Below are 14,861 nucleotides of genomic sequence, written 5' to 3' on the forward strand. Positions count from 1 at the left end.
AGGTCTGCACTCATCCCTCCCCGGGGGTGCTCTGCACCCAGGCCTGCACTCATCCCTCCCCAGGGATGCTCTGCACCCAGGCCTGCACTCATCTCTCCCCAGGGATGCTCTGCACCCAGGCCTGCACTCATCCCTCCCCAGGGATGCTCTGCACCCAGGCCTGCACTCATCCCTCCCCAGGGATGCTCTGCACCCAGGCCTGCACTCATCCCTCCCCAGGGATGCTCTGCACCCAGGCCTGCACTCATCCCTCCCCAGGGATGCTCTGCACCCAGGCCTGCACTCATCTCTCCCCAGGGATGCTCTGCACCCAGGCCTGCACTCATCCCTCCCCAGGGATGCTCTGCACCCAGGCCTGCACTCATCCCTCCCCAGGGATGCTCTGCACCCAGGCCTGCATTCATCCCTCCCCAGGGATGCTCTGCACCCAGGCCTGCACTCATCCCTCCCCAGGGATGCTCTGCACCCAGGCCTGCACTCATCCCTCCCCAGGGATGCTCTGCACCCAGGCCTGCACTCATCCCTCCCCAGGGATGCTCTGCATCCAGGCCTGCACTCATCCCTCCCCAGGGATGCTCTGCACCCAGGCCTGCACTCATCCCTCCCCAGGGATGCTCTGCACCCAGGCCTGCATTCATCCCTCTCCAGGGATGCTCTGCACCCAGGCCTGCACTCATCCCTCCCCAGGGATGCTCTGCATCCAGGCCTGCACTCATCCCTCCCCAGGCATGCTCTGCACCCAGGCCTGCACTCATCCCTCCCCAGGGATGCTCTGCACCCAGGCCTGCAGCTGTCCATCTCTCCTTTCTGCCTCCCTTGCTCCTGCACCCATCTCAGCCTCAAGCAGCAGCTGGAAGCAGGGACTAGTATCTCCATTTAGTTTCCATAAACCCCACACAAGCAACTCTCTAACCCCAACGTGCATAAAGCCAGCAGATGTGCAAGGCATATTTCTGCCATTTGCTCCTGCAAACATCTCCAGGGGATCCTCTTTCTTTAACCTTTGCAGGGCTGCAGCGGGAATGGCCTCACATAAACCCAGATCCCCAGGGGCTGGGAGATAAAGCCTCCGCTTCCCAGCCCTGACACCTCTCATCTTCCCTGCCAGCCTCATTTGTAGGGCTTCTTTTTGTCGCAGAAACTTCAAAGCAAGCCTGGTACATCCAACAGAATTAACTTCAGCCATTCAGATGCCTGTTAACAAGCTGCTAAAAGCCATAATCCTCACACAGGACCAGGCAGCCTCAGCCCTTCGCTGGATGTTCCTTAAGAAATCCTCAGGAGAAGTGAGGATTTTTTTATCCCTCAGATACAAATCTGCTGCCTTCACTTCCTGGGTTCTACTGAGGAGAACAGATTATGCAAACCCTGGAAATACAGCGCTGGAAACCACAGCCCTGCCGGCTGCGCCGCAGCCTGGAAAGGCGAGCGGGCTCCCGGCGCCCGGGGCAGGGGCGGCTGCCGAGCAGCTCCCTCCCCAACGCCCCGGGGCAGATTTCGGCCACCTCCATTCCGGAGCTCTGCTTGCCCGGGCTACCAGCAAGCAGCCCAGGACCAGTGTGCAGCTGCCTCAGTCTGCAATGCCTGTGGAGCATCTCAGAACCTCTGTTCTCGGAAGAAAAGCCTCTGGGCAGCTTGATCCCTCTTGGCTGCAGAAGGGGTTGGACTGGATGACCTTTGGACACCCCTTCAAACCCAGACCATTCTGTGCCTATGATCTATGGTCTAAGATTCTGTGATCTATGACAAGCCAGGGGAATGTTTGGCAAGGTCAGCACCTGGCCCACAGTCCCTGAGTGGACAGGGCCACAGCCGTGGGCAGCTCAGTGAGGCTGGGGGAAGAGTCCTCAGCTGGAGCCCCCAGCTTCCTCCCCTCGGTGTGCCCTGGGGCAGAGCACATCCCAACAGCAGCAGCTGCTGGCCAGCCCCAGCCTTCTGTCTGCAAATAAGGCTCTAGGGAGACCTCAGAGCAGCCTTCCAGGGGCTCCAGGTTTCTAGCAGCTCAGGTGTGTGCCACAGCCTAGCACTGCTGGGTACCCGAGCTGGGCAAGGCAGCCAGGCTCTAGGTGCCAGGGCTGCTATCAGGCAGCATCAGAGATGCCCTGAATATTTCTGTTCTCTTTAACTTGGATAACATCTGATCAGCAACAGGGCCTATTTTGGGCTGGAATTGCTGGCAGATTTCCCCTGCTGTATTTTTACAACACAAACCATTTTAGAATTGAGGTCTTGCATGGCCAATCGTTCACCTGCTGCATGAGGACTCATTCAGTCACCCCCCACCACGGGCTGCCCTTGGCACAGCCCAGCACACAATTAGCTCTCACTGCTGCCTTTCACAAAGGGAATGGGAAGGAGTTCAGCTCTGACTCGGTCCTCTGTCCACCACATGCCTGTGCTGGGGAGCACCTGGGGCTGGATGGTTTCCTGCTGGGGGTACTGAAGCTCACCAGAGGAGCCAGCCCCCAGCCCCTGCCTGCCTGCCCACTGCACATCTTCCACTCTGCACTTAACAACTCCCTAAGAAATGGTCTGGGAGTCTGCTGTTAAGGGGCAGATTGCATCTGCAGTTGCCCTGCATGCAACATAAAAGTTCCTCTGCCATTTTAATTCCTGGCTGCAGGAGCCTCCAGATCCTTTTTGGCAAACCTTGCACCGCTTCTGCCTTTAATTAGGAGGATATCTCACTAAATATTGATAGCATTAAGCCATGGTCACACTCCTGTAGATCTGAAATGGTTTGGCTGCTATCTGCTGGGAACCTCATCAGCAGCTCTCACACCAGCCCTGGAATATGGGAAAGAGCTAAATGAATAATTCACTGTGAATCAGTCCTTTATAAATTTAGTCTCCTTTTATTGCCTGACAAATGGCTGTGAGCTGGGCCAATTTCCCCACGTTCATTTGTTTATTGGGAGGTGATTGAGGAACTCAATTGCCAGTTTTTAAAGCTGCAGACTGACCACAGACATCATGACCTCATTAATGCTCATAAAGATCCACAGGGTGAGTGGCAGGGGGATGGAGCCAGGCTCTGAGTGGCAGGGGGATGGAGCCAGGCTCTGCTCAGCGATGTCCAAGGGGCACTGGGGACGAGCTGGAGTGCAGGAGGGAAAACTTTGTCACTGTGAGGGTGGCAGAGCCCTGGAGCAGGCTGCCCAGGGAGGTTGTGGAGTCTCCTGCTCTGTAGATACTCCAAACCCACCTGGCTGTGCTCCTGTGTGACCTGCCCTGGGTGATCCTGCTCTGTCAGGGGGATTGGGCTGGATGAACACTCAAGGTCCCTTCCAAGCCCTACCCTCCTGTCATCCTGTGACCTTGCTGAGGAGCCTTTTGGACCCAGCTCTCCATTCCCACCACCCAAAGAGCTCCAGTAGGCACTGCCCTGCCCCACCTGCCCCCAGGAGCTCACAGCAGCAAACCAGCAGCCTGGAAACGCTGGAGATTGGCTACCAGGAGCTGTTTTTTTTCCCAGGGAGCGAACATTTGGCTAAGCAAGGAGGCAGTTAGTGTCTGTGATGCCTCTATCTCTCGTACAGCTCACTGAAAATTACTTCTGGTTACTTAACTCTTCAGCTAATCTAAACATTACCTCTGGGTACCTGATCAGCTGTGGCTGGGGACAAACAGAAACAAAACAACCAGCATCAAACCGTGGTAACAAAGAGTCAAGAAGTCAGAGAGCAGAGGAGCCAGCAGGCAGCGCTGTGGTACCCACGTTTTCTGAGCGCAGCTTCTTCGCCGGGCAGCCTCCGTCCAGGGGGTGCAGCATGTAGTAGAGCCGCACCTTGCTGGCGTGCTTCCGACTCTGCAGCACAGCAAAGGGGAACAGACAAGGGAGAGGTGAGTTTGCAAGAAGCAAGAGGCTTTATTGCTGCCTGCACAGCCCCCAGCCCGCGGTGAAGGTTTCTTTGGAAGCCGTCGAGGCCAAGGGTTCAGCCAGAGCTCAGCGCTGCTGCCGCCCAAGCACATCCCAGCAGCTCTCGGACACCTGCAGGGGTGGGGACTCCACCACCTCCCTGGGCAGCCTCTGCCAGCCCCTGACCGCTCTGGCAGCAAAGACATTTTTCCTTATCTCCAACCTAAGCCTCCCCTGGCACCATTCCAGGTCATTTCCTCTCCTTCTATCACCTGAGGCTAGGGAGCAGAGCCCAACTCCCACCTCACTGCAGTCTCCTCTCAGGGAGCTGCAGAGAGCAATGAGGCCTCCCTCAGCCTCCTCCTCTCCACACTGAACACCCCCAGCTCCCTCAGCTGCTCCTCCCCAGACCCTTCCTCAGCTTCATTGCCCTTCTCTGGAGCTGCTCCAGCCCCTCAGTGTCGTTCTTGGAGTGAGCTAACCTCAAGGTGTGGCCTCACCGGTGCCCAGCAGAGGGGAAAATCACATCCCTAGACCTGTTGGCCACTCTGCTCCTGATGCAGGCCAGGATGCCATTGGTCTTCTTGGCCACCTGAGCACACTGCTGGCTCGTGTCCAGCTGGATGCTCAGCCAGAGCTCAGCAGCATGTGAGGACAAGGAGAGACAGGGACATATCCTGGTCACAGCAGCACCGACTGACACAGCAATCCTCGGGATTTGCAGAGCAGGAAGGAAGATTTTAAAGCTGCCCCAGCAGGGGCACAAACAAACCCTGAGCACACCAACTGCCAGCCAGCTCTGCTCCCTAGCAGACGTCGGGGAGGGAAAGGCTGCACCTACCAAACAGTCGGATGGGGCCTCGAACAACCTGGGCTGGGGGGAGGTGCCCGTCGGGGCTGGAGCTGGATGAGCTGTGAGGTCCCTTCCAACCCAGCTCATGCTGGGATTCCAGGGGATGTCCCCACCCAGAGCCCTGACGTCTGCAGCAGCTATTGCTATGCAAATGTTTCCCCTGACTCCCCGTTCCTGGCTGCCTCAGCCAGCTCTGCCACCATACTATTACCACTTCAGATCGCAGAGTTGCAATTTTAAACAGCCAGTTCTGGAACATTCTTCTGCTTTTTGCCTCTCTCCTGCGGTGTGAACCAAAGGAGCTGAGCTACATTTGCAGGGAGCTCTATTTGTATGCAGCAACGTGGCTGTGCAACAGAGGGGCTTTTAATGGAGCAAATCACTCCGGAGCTGTATCTTGCCCTAACTTGTCCTCCTGCATATGCATGGAGGGGCAGCGACCTGCTGCCGGCAGAGCAAGGCACAGGGAAGCCCTCAGCTCCTCCTCCCTGCCCTTGGCAGCCCAGGCAGCCAGGGCACAGCTAAGGAATGACAACAATCAGCCTTGGGAATGCAAAGGAGAGGAGGTGTGAAGCCAGGGTTTGGTGGCACTCCTCATCCCTGCCTGAAGGGAAGCTCAGCTGGTGCCACGCTGCAGAGGTTTGCACGCTGAGAAGCCCCTGCCCAGGGCACAGGGGGCAGGAATAGGTAGCCCAGGGAGGAGGTGGAGTCACCGTCCCTGGAGATAGTTTCATAGTTTCATTCAGGATTGGAAGGGACCACAAGGATCATCTAGTTCCAACCCCCCTGCCATGGGCAGGGACACCCCACACTAGATCAGGCTGCCCAGAGCCTCATCCAGCCTGCTCTTAAACACCCCCAGGGACAGGGCCCCCGACCACCTCCCTGGACAACCCATTCCAGGGTCTCACCACTCTCATGGTGAAGAACTTCCTCCTCACCTCCAGCCTGAATCTCCCCACCTCCAGCTTCATTCCATTCCCCCTAGTCCTATCACTACCTGAGAGCCTGAGCAGTCCCTCCCCAGCCTTCCTGTAGCCCCCTTCAGATACTGGAAGGCCACAACGAGGTCACCTCAGAGCCTTCTCTTCTCCAGACTGAACAGCCCCAACTCCTTCAGTCTGTCCTCACAGGAGAGGTGCTCCAGCCCTCTGATCATCCTTGTGGCCCTGCTCTGGACACCTTCCAGCCCCTCCAGATCCCTCTTGGAATAGGGGCTCCAGAACTGGACACAGGACTCCAGGTGGGGTCTCACCAGAGCTGAGCAGAGGGGGAGGATCACCTCCCTTGCCCTGCTGGCCACACTTCTCCTGATGCAGCCCAGGATCTGATTGGCTTTGCGGGCTGCAAGTGCACACTGAGAGCTCCTGGTGAGCTTCTCCTCCCCCAGCACCCCCAAGGCTCTCTCCTCAGGGCTACTTTCCAGCCAGTCACTGCTTGGTGGCACCTGGGTCCGTGGTTTAATGGCCATGGTGGGGCTGGGTTGATGGCTGGGCTGGAGCATCCTGGAGGGCTTTACTGACCCAAACAGTTCCATGATTCTGTGGAGCTGCAGGGGGGAAGAATTCTTGAGCTGTTGAAGAGCCACCACAGTCCCTTGCCCCACAGCCTGTGGACAGGGGAGAGCCAAAGACAACATCGAGGGGATGTGGCCAGAGCTCTTCAGCTGAATTCCTTCCCTGAGTATTTTCAGCCCTCCAGCAGCCAACCAGCCTCAGGTCATCCTCTCCCCAGTCCCCAGGCCCTTCCCTGGGGTGAGTCAATCCAGCACACCCTGCTGCCAGCCAGCACACAGCCACAGCCTGCTGCAGCCAGAGGTGAAGAGGTTGGCGAGGCTCTGTTGGGTTTGGGGTGGTTTGGGTCTCTTTGTGAGGTGAAAAGGTGAGATCTCCACAGTCATTGCTTTTTAATGCCCTCCTCCCTGGCACTCAGCTGGGACAGAAATGATGTCCAAATGTCAGCATTAAAAGGCAGCAAAGCTTCAGCCTCCTGTAAAACTGCTCTCACCTTCACTGCTGCATTTGTCAGGATTTATGAAAGCTGAGGAGAAGAAATAGCTTCTGTTTGGCATCATTTAAAATGATATGGCTCCTTATGATCTTCTGGTTAGAAAAGCAGAGCCTGAAATCCTCCCTGGCCTTTGCAGGCAGGCAGGGAGCATCTCATTCCCAGGCAGGGAGCAGAGGCAGCACAGCACATTTGTCACCCAGGTTCTCCCTGGAATTTCCTCCATTTCCATGTGTATTTGTCACCCCAGCACCAAGGCAGGAGCACAGTGATTATTCTTAGTGTGCTTCCCACAAACAGCCCCCCCCAGGTTATCTTTCCCCCTCCACAAAGCAACTTGGAATCTGCAGCTCTGAGGTGTGAGAGGAGGGAGTGCCAGGGAGGGGGTGGCATAGCCCCCGTGGGCAGGAGAGGACCTGCTGCCCTCCTGGGCTCCAGCCAGGCTCCACCACTCAGTCACAGAATCACAGCCTCACAGAATGCATCAGGTGGGAAGGGAGCCTCAAAGGTCATCCTGGCCACAACCCTGCAGTCAGCAGGGACACCTCCAGCCAGAGCAGGCTGAGCAGCCCCCGCTCTGCCAGCCTGTCCCCACAGGGGAGGTGCTCCAACCCTCTGCTCTCTTCCTGGTCCCCTCTGGACCTGCTCCACCTGCAGCTCCTATTTTGATCCTTCTCACCACAGAACAAACCTTAGAAAAGTCAAAACCTTGGCACCTGCCTCGCTCCACAGTCTGGCCAGGAGCACTGCCTCTGGAGAGCCCTGCTTGGGCATCAGCTGCCACCACAGCCTGAGCTCAGGCTGCCCCAGGAGAATGCTTCCTCTTCCATGCCTGTGATGTCTCTTTTGTAGCTTCACAAAGCGTGAGGCCAAAGGCACTTTCACTTGAATCCTCTGTCTCTAGTGGCTGGAAACAACCCCTGTGGAAAGCAAGGGCTCCAACTTAAATACTCTGTGTTTAAAAACATCCCTCTGGGAGGGGAGGGGGAAGCTCAGACAGAGCCTGCTCTCACATAGCAACTGCAGCCTTCTGTGCTATTGTGAGGAGGCTCATCAATAAAGGGAATAAATGGATCATTTCTATCTATACCAAATCTATTTTAACCCAGAGTTTTGTGGCAGAGGCAGCAGAGTCCCAGCAATTCCTCCCAAAACAGAAAAGGGGAAAGCAGAGCTAAGCTGTGCTATGAAATGCAGTTTGGTTTGGTATAAATCAGGGTTTGTAGCCCAGCCCTGCCCAGAGCCAGCAGCAGCACAGCACAGGGGGCAATGGAGTCTCATCTGGAGCAGTGCAAAGAGCCTGGGAGCCAGGGCTGGGCTGGGCTGGGGGGTCTGCAGCCCTGCTCGCTGGGGTTCAGGGAGGGTTTGCTCACCACCAGCATCACTGAACAGCAGCTGTGGCCCCAGGGAGGACAGGGACACAGAATCTCAAAGGAACATGGAACTGTTTGGGTTAGAAAAGCCCTCTGAGGTCATCAAGCCCAACTGACAACCCAGCACCACCCTGGCCATTAAACCATGGCCCCAGGTGCCCTGGCCACAGGTTTCTTGGACACCTCCAACACATCTGCCCTTCCACAGGGAGGCTTTAGCCCAGGGTCTGAGGAGACACACAGAGAGATCCCTCCTTCCCCAGGGCTGTTAGCAGCCTCCCCATCAGCCTGCAGTGACCCAGGCTGTGCTCTCACTCTGCACCACTGATTTAAGCTGATCTGACAGTCTAAAACATTTCACCATCTTGCAGGGGACTTCTGCCCATGCCCCAGCCAGCTCACACCAGCTGCTTCTGCTGCCTGCCTCACACTCTGTCTGCACCTGATCCACTTCTCTGTTGCCCACAGCTCCATCAGCTGCCTGTTCACTGCTCTGCTGGCAGCAGCAGTTTTGGTCAGTTTGCTCTCCCAGAGACCAGAGAGCCACCAGGCTGAGGGACACAGGACAGAGACCCAGGCATGGGAGATGAGGGAAGGAGCTGCAGTGGCAGCCCAAATGGCTTTGGCTTCTCCTCCTTGGTATCAAATTCTCTGTCAGAAGCCTGTGGGTTGGGTTTTGTTCCTGTCAGTGGGGACTGTGGTGAAGTTTTGGTGTGCTGGCAGTTTCTTGATGGCATTGCCGTGAGCCATGCAGCCCTGTGGTCACTCCAGCTCCAGCATCTGTCTTGGCCCTGCTTGTGACCTCATCAGAAGAGGCCAAGCTTCTTTGGACACAGCCACTCCTCTGAACCTGAGGCAGGATGCCAGCTCCATTGCTCTCCTGCAGAGCAGCAGCCCAGCTCCTTCCCCACAGCCACGGCTCAGCAGCAGTGGTGGGACAGGGAACTCTGGGGGAGCTGCTGGACCTGATGATCTCTTCCACCCTCAACAGTTCCCTGGTTCTACAGAGGAGTGGCAGAGAGCACCCAGGGTGAGCCCAGCCCTTGCCAAGGACTTGCCTGCAAACTCCCTGGACCTGCTGAGCCAAGCCCCAGCACTCTGGAGCTGCCCAAACCAACTTCCCAGTGCCAGAGCTCAGGCCTCACCCTGGGACACAGAAACATCTCCTGCTCTTCTTTCAGCTCTTTTTGACAGAGGGCAGAAATTTTTTCAGCCAAAGCCTTCCCTGTTTGGCCTCTGCCCTGCCCACAGCACCAGCAGCCAGCACTGCTGAGAGCCCTGCAGGGACAAACTCCCTTCTGTTATTCCAGACGCCGCTGGGTGCCCGGAGCCTTGCTCTCCCTTTGTCATTTCTGCAAGGCCTCCTTTATAATTTATGGTCATTTCCTGCACACTTCCTCCCACCCCCACCCCCCCTCTTTGGTTTGGCTTTTTCTTTCCCTTTGTGAGTTAAGTTTTTCAAAGCACCCAGCCCTGCCTGTGGCTTTCTGGGCACACAGGCACCTGGCAGCTGAATTTTCATCCCCCCCCAGGAAGCTGGCATCTCCACAGCCACAGGCAGAGGTGTCCCTGGCTTGGACACTGAGCTGCTTGGCACACAGTTAGTGATCACCACTGTCCCTCCTCCTGTTACCACAGGCCCTTCTGAACAGTCCCCCCCCCAGCCTTCCTCCAGGTCCCCTTCAGCAGCTCTAAGGTCTCTTCTCCAGGCTGAGCAGCCCCAGCTCTCCCAGCCTGTCTTCCTTCCTCCAGCCCTCTGATCATCCCTGTGGCCTCCTTTGGACCCACTCCAGCAGGTCCAAGTCCCTCTTGTGTTGGGAATCCTCTAGATGGACACAGCTCTGCAGGTGAGGTCTCAGCAGGGCAGAGGGGCAGAATCCTTCATTGCTTTGGAATAGAATAGAATAGAATAGAATAGAATAGAATAGAATAGAATAGAATAGAGTAGAGTAGAGTAGAGTAGAGTAGAGTAGAATAGAATAGAATAGAATAGAATAGAATAGAATAGAATAGAATAGAATAGAATAGAATAGAATAGAATAGGATGGGATAGGATAGAATAGGATAGAATAGAATAGAATAGAATAGAATAGAATAGAATAGAATAGAATAGAATAGAATAGAATAGAATAGAATAGAATAGAACAGAATAGAATGGAATGGAATAGGATAGGATAGGATAGGATTGGATAGGATAGGATAGGATAGGATAGGATAGGATAGGATAGGATAGGATAGGATAGGATAGGATAGAATAGAATAGACCAGGTTGGAAGAGACCTTTGAGATCATCAAGTCCAACCTCTCACCCAGCACCATCTAATCAACTAACCCATGGCACCAAGCACCCCATCCAGGCTCTCCCTAAACACCTCCAGTGATGGTGACTCCACCACCTCCCTGGGCAGCACATCCCAAGGGCCAATCTCTCTTTCTATGAAGAACTTCTTCCTAACCTTCAGCCTAAACCTCCCCTGGCACACCTTGAGACTGTGCCCTCTTGTTCTGGTGCTGCTTCAGTTCCATGCAGGCTCATTGTGACCTCCCTTGTGCCTCCTCATCACTGCTAACCCCAGGGGCTCATCCCCTGTGCATTTTACTGCTGCTGTGGAGGTACCTTTGAGCTTCAGCTGGTTTTAGTCAGCAGTGGGACTCTGCAGAGAGCTACCTTGGAAGGGAGCTGTGTGATAGGGCTCTATCTGCTGCTGCTGCTGCTGTTCAGTGATAGATTTTGACACTGAGAGTGCATTAAAAATAATGTTTAGCCATTAATGTTGACAACAGAGTGGGAACAGGGAGCCTTGTAAAGTACCATTTAATCTACCCTGGTCTGGAGCACACCATGATCCAGCAGCCAGGGCTGCCTGCAGGAGTGAGCCTACCCTCACTGTATGCAGGGAAGGGATGAGGCAGCACAAGCTCCTCACCACCAAACAGCTACCCAGGTAGCTCTTCCACGTGCAAGCTGGTGGTCACCTTTACCTCCATGCTGTTAGCACAACATGAGCTGGGTACTAAGGCAGGCTGCAGGTCTGTGTGTGGAGTCCTCTTCCCTGGAAGGGATCAAGAAACCTGTGGCCATGGCACTTGGGGCCATGGTTTAGTGGCCATGGTGGTGTTGAGTTGCTGGTTGGGCTGGAGGATCTCTGAGGCCTTTTCTAACCCAAACAATTCCATGATTCCGTACAGACCCAGAAGAGCACCTTTGCAACCACAAAATAGCTTGCTTTTTACTTTTCTCCTCAAGGTTCTCCTGTCAAACCCCAACACAACCTGCAGAGGAACAGCAATGTTTGAGCAGCCCCCAACACCCGCAGGGCACAGGAACAGCACCGCAGGGCAGATTCCCAGCACTGCGAGGAAAGAGAAGGGAACAACAGGTAGGACATCCTCTCCTCCTTCACCATCCAAAGTGCTTCCAGTTTGCTGTCCCCAGGCATGCCAAAGCCTGGCAGGTAGGCAGCAGAGTGGCAGAACACAGGAGGAGAGAGCGCTGCCAAGCGCTGCGCTCCCTGTGCTGAAGGCACAGCCAACAGCAGCAGAACCTGACACACGAGAGCCCCAACACATCCCCTGCTCCTCCTGCTGCTCCAGCCTGGGAGCACCTGCAGCACCTCGTGCAGGGAGCTGGCACCAGGCACAGAATATTCCAGCTCCTTGTGTTCCAGGGCAGTGTTTGTTTTGTTACACAGAGCCTGTGCTCCTCCACTGCATTAATATTTCAGGCACAGGATTGCCTTTCTAAGCACACACTTCTTGGTCCTTAAGGCACTAATGTGCCAATAGCAGGCCATGGTTATTATTCCTTCAGACAAGCCATCATTTGATGCAGTTTTCCAGTGAGGAACAGCCCCACTGGGAGCAGATTAACCCCAGCACTGCTCTGGCCCCGTGCAGACAGGGAGTATTGACGAGGCTGTCGATAGCACTCGGCTGCCTCGCGCCGCAGCCAGGCTGAGGCGTTCCAAAGAGCGCTCTCTCGGCTCTGGGGAAGAGCCAAAGGCCATGGCACCTGATTTGTTCTGCCCAGTTTCTTCTGCATTTCAATTTTAACACACCTGGCCTCTGCCCTCCCTCGCCACCCAGGCTCCACAGCAAGCCTTCAAGCATCATTCCCTCACAGAACCATAGACCTGGGGTCAGAAGAGTCCTTGGAGATCATCTGCTGCAGCCACTCACCCAGGGCTCACAGTCCCACCCCTGCTGCTGAGGCACTGCCACTGAACTATGGCCCTCAGCACCACCTTAAGACCATCAAGTCCAACCATAACCTAACATCTCCCTGGCCACAACTGTTAGACCATGTCCCTTAGCTCTTCACCCAACCATCTTTCAAACATCTCCAGGGATGGGGACCCCAGCACCTCCCTGGGCAGCCTGTGCCAGTGCCTCAGAACCCTTTCTGGGAAGACTTTTTTCCTAATATCCAACCTGAACCTCTCTTGGCACAACTTGAGGCCATTTCCTCTGGTCCTGTCACTTGTTGCATGTGGAATGAGCCCCAGCTGATTCCAGCCTCCCTTGGGGTGGATGTAGAGGCCAATGAGCCTCTTCAGCCTCCTCTTCAGAAGACTAAGGTGAACCAACTCTCCCAAGCTCCTCTTCCTACAGCCCCAGCCCTTATTTCTGCATTTGAAACCCAAAGAAAAGCAGAGCACCATCTGAACACCTGAAGCAATAAAGATTACAATGGAGGAAAGTGTTATAGCAGCTTGAGGAACAAATGTGGTGATGAATATGCAGCTCAGGGTGGAATCTGAGAGCAGCTTTGCATATGTGGCAATTTTCCTGCAGGATTTTCAAGGAGAAACTCGAAAATAAATGGTAACATCTCCCTGATGGCTGCAAACACTTCTCCAGAGACAGGAGGACGCAGAGCTGACTAAGAAAGCTTTGCAAGGCACAGAGCAGCTCACCCAAGTGGTTGGTAAACCCTCTCTCAACGCCAGAGCTGGAAGGAAGTGGTAAATCACAGGTGATGGGGAGCACAGCCAGCAGCAAAAGGATTCCTGCTCCAGGGGAAGGTGAGATGCAGAAATACAGAGAAGGAAAAACTCCTCTCTGGGGCACAGACTCTCAGTTGCACTGCAGCAAGTGCAGAGCATTTTATTTTCCTCCTGTTTACCAAGCTCTGTGGCTCTGGCCACTTCCCAAACCATCGGTGCCCTCCGAGGCTCCCTGATTCCTCCTCCACCTCCCTGTGCCGACGACACCAGCCAGGGCTGGGCTATTCAGCTGCTGATAAAGCAGCCACACAACGGCAGGAGCTGCTGACCGCAGGGCAGCCTCAGCTGCCGCTTTGCAGTGCCTTTGAGGGCTGAATGGCATTTAAATGGTGATGCTTTGATGATAAAAGTCACAGGAGCCTGATGCCCTGGGAGCTGCTGCGGCAGCACACGCCGGGAGCTCTGGATGCCAGCCCCTGACAGACTCTCCTGTCTCCTCAGATGGGGCCCCACGCTAAGGTGCAGGTGCTGGGTAGCTGCCTTCTGGTTCTCCCACCCACAGACGTCATTTAAAACCAACCCAAAAATCAATCCCTGCCTCTCAAAGTTGTGCTTGACAGACTCTCAACGTCTGTGCCATCCAAGCTCAGCGCCCAGGGCTGTGCCTGGGTGATGCTCTGAAGCCAGAGCAGAAGGTGCCCCACGAGAAGGCAGCCAGCAGATGTGGCTCTTGCCACGCAGCCGACCTGACCCACCTTACCCCATGCACCCCTGCACCAGGAGGAGGTGGCAGAGGAAGGAGCTGCCCTGGCACAGCCTGGGCATCCCCCTGCTCCTTGTACACTGCAGGAGGAGGAGGCCGGTCCAAGCCTCACGCAGGTCATGTGTCCATTCCGGAGGGGGTCTGCCAGTGGTCCCTGCACACCCAGCAGCAGGCAGGTGAGCAGGAGAGGAGGTTGGAATTGCCCTGCCCCCACCCCATGCCTGGCCACCGCCTGCCTGATGCGGCCAGCAGTCGCCTGGAGCGCCCTGCATGGCTCTGCCCTTCTTGTGACTCTTCCTCTCCTCAGCCTTCCCTCCCCGCTCTGCTCCTCCCTGGGGGCAAAGGCAGCGCCGGGGCACATGGGGAACGCTCAGCACAGCACAGCACGGCGAGCAGCCACCTAGCAGGGGTTTTCTCAGGCATCCATGTTCAGATGCTTTTATTCCAGGAGCAGAAACAGGAAGGGAGTTTTCTGGTCCTTAAGATTTTCCTTTGCTCTCAGAATTCAAACCATACCAAGGCAGGATCCCTGGGCACTGACAATCTCCTCCCTTCCTCACCGCGGTGGTGCCGCCCAGCATCGCAGCGTGCAGGGAGCTCCTGAAGGCATTTTCTCCTCTGGGCACCTGCAACTTCATCAGGAGTCAATATCCTGAGGCCAGCTACTCCAAGCAGCTCTGCCCTAGGGTGAAGCTGGCTAGGGGAGCAGCACCTGGCAGCTCTCCAGGGACGGAGAGGAAAGCTGAAGGCGCAGCAGAGCCAGCCGGAGCCGCGGCTGCACACAGCACAGGCAGAAGGGCCTTGGTTTGCTGCACGTCAAGTGGGATGCAAAAATATGCTGCAAGCACTCTGATTCTTTTGCCATTTTTCCACTACAGTTGCCCTTGGAAATAATGCCACTTAATATTGCACGACTGACATCAAATTATTGTGGGGTTTGGGGTTTTGTCTGTCCCTGGCAAAGCAGCACAGAAGGAAAGAAGAGTTATGGGTGGAGGATTCGGGGAAGGAGACAAGACAGAGATTGGAGCTGTCTATTCCTCTTTGGCAAGATAAAAGC

The 14,861-nt window shown here is 55.5% G+C and overlaps 1 protein-coding gene across 2 annotated transcripts in view; it reads right to left on the reverse strand.

The window, feature by feature from the left end:
* The window catches only part of ZMAT4 (zinc finger matrin-type 4), a 68,256-nt gene that overhangs the window by 35,301 nt on the left and 18,094 nt on the right, over positions 1-14,861 (reverse strand). For both annotated transcript variants that reach the window (XM_068156191.1, XM_068156190.1), the window contains exon 3: positions 3,719-3,808. In XM_068156191.1, the coding sequence (XP_068012292.1) occupies positions 3,719-3,808 (90 nt within the window). The remainder of the gene's footprint in view (positions 1-3,718; positions 3,809-14,861) is intronic.

This window comes from Melanerpes formicivorus, unplaced genomic scaffold (genome assembly GCF_026170545.1).
Source record: "Melanerpes formicivorus ecotype bairdi unplaced genomic scaffold, bMelFor1.0.p_v2 SCAF_34, whole genome shotgun sequence".
Taxonomy (NCBI): Eukaryota; Metazoa; Chordata; class Aves; order Piciformes; family Picidae; genus Melanerpes; species Melanerpes formicivorus.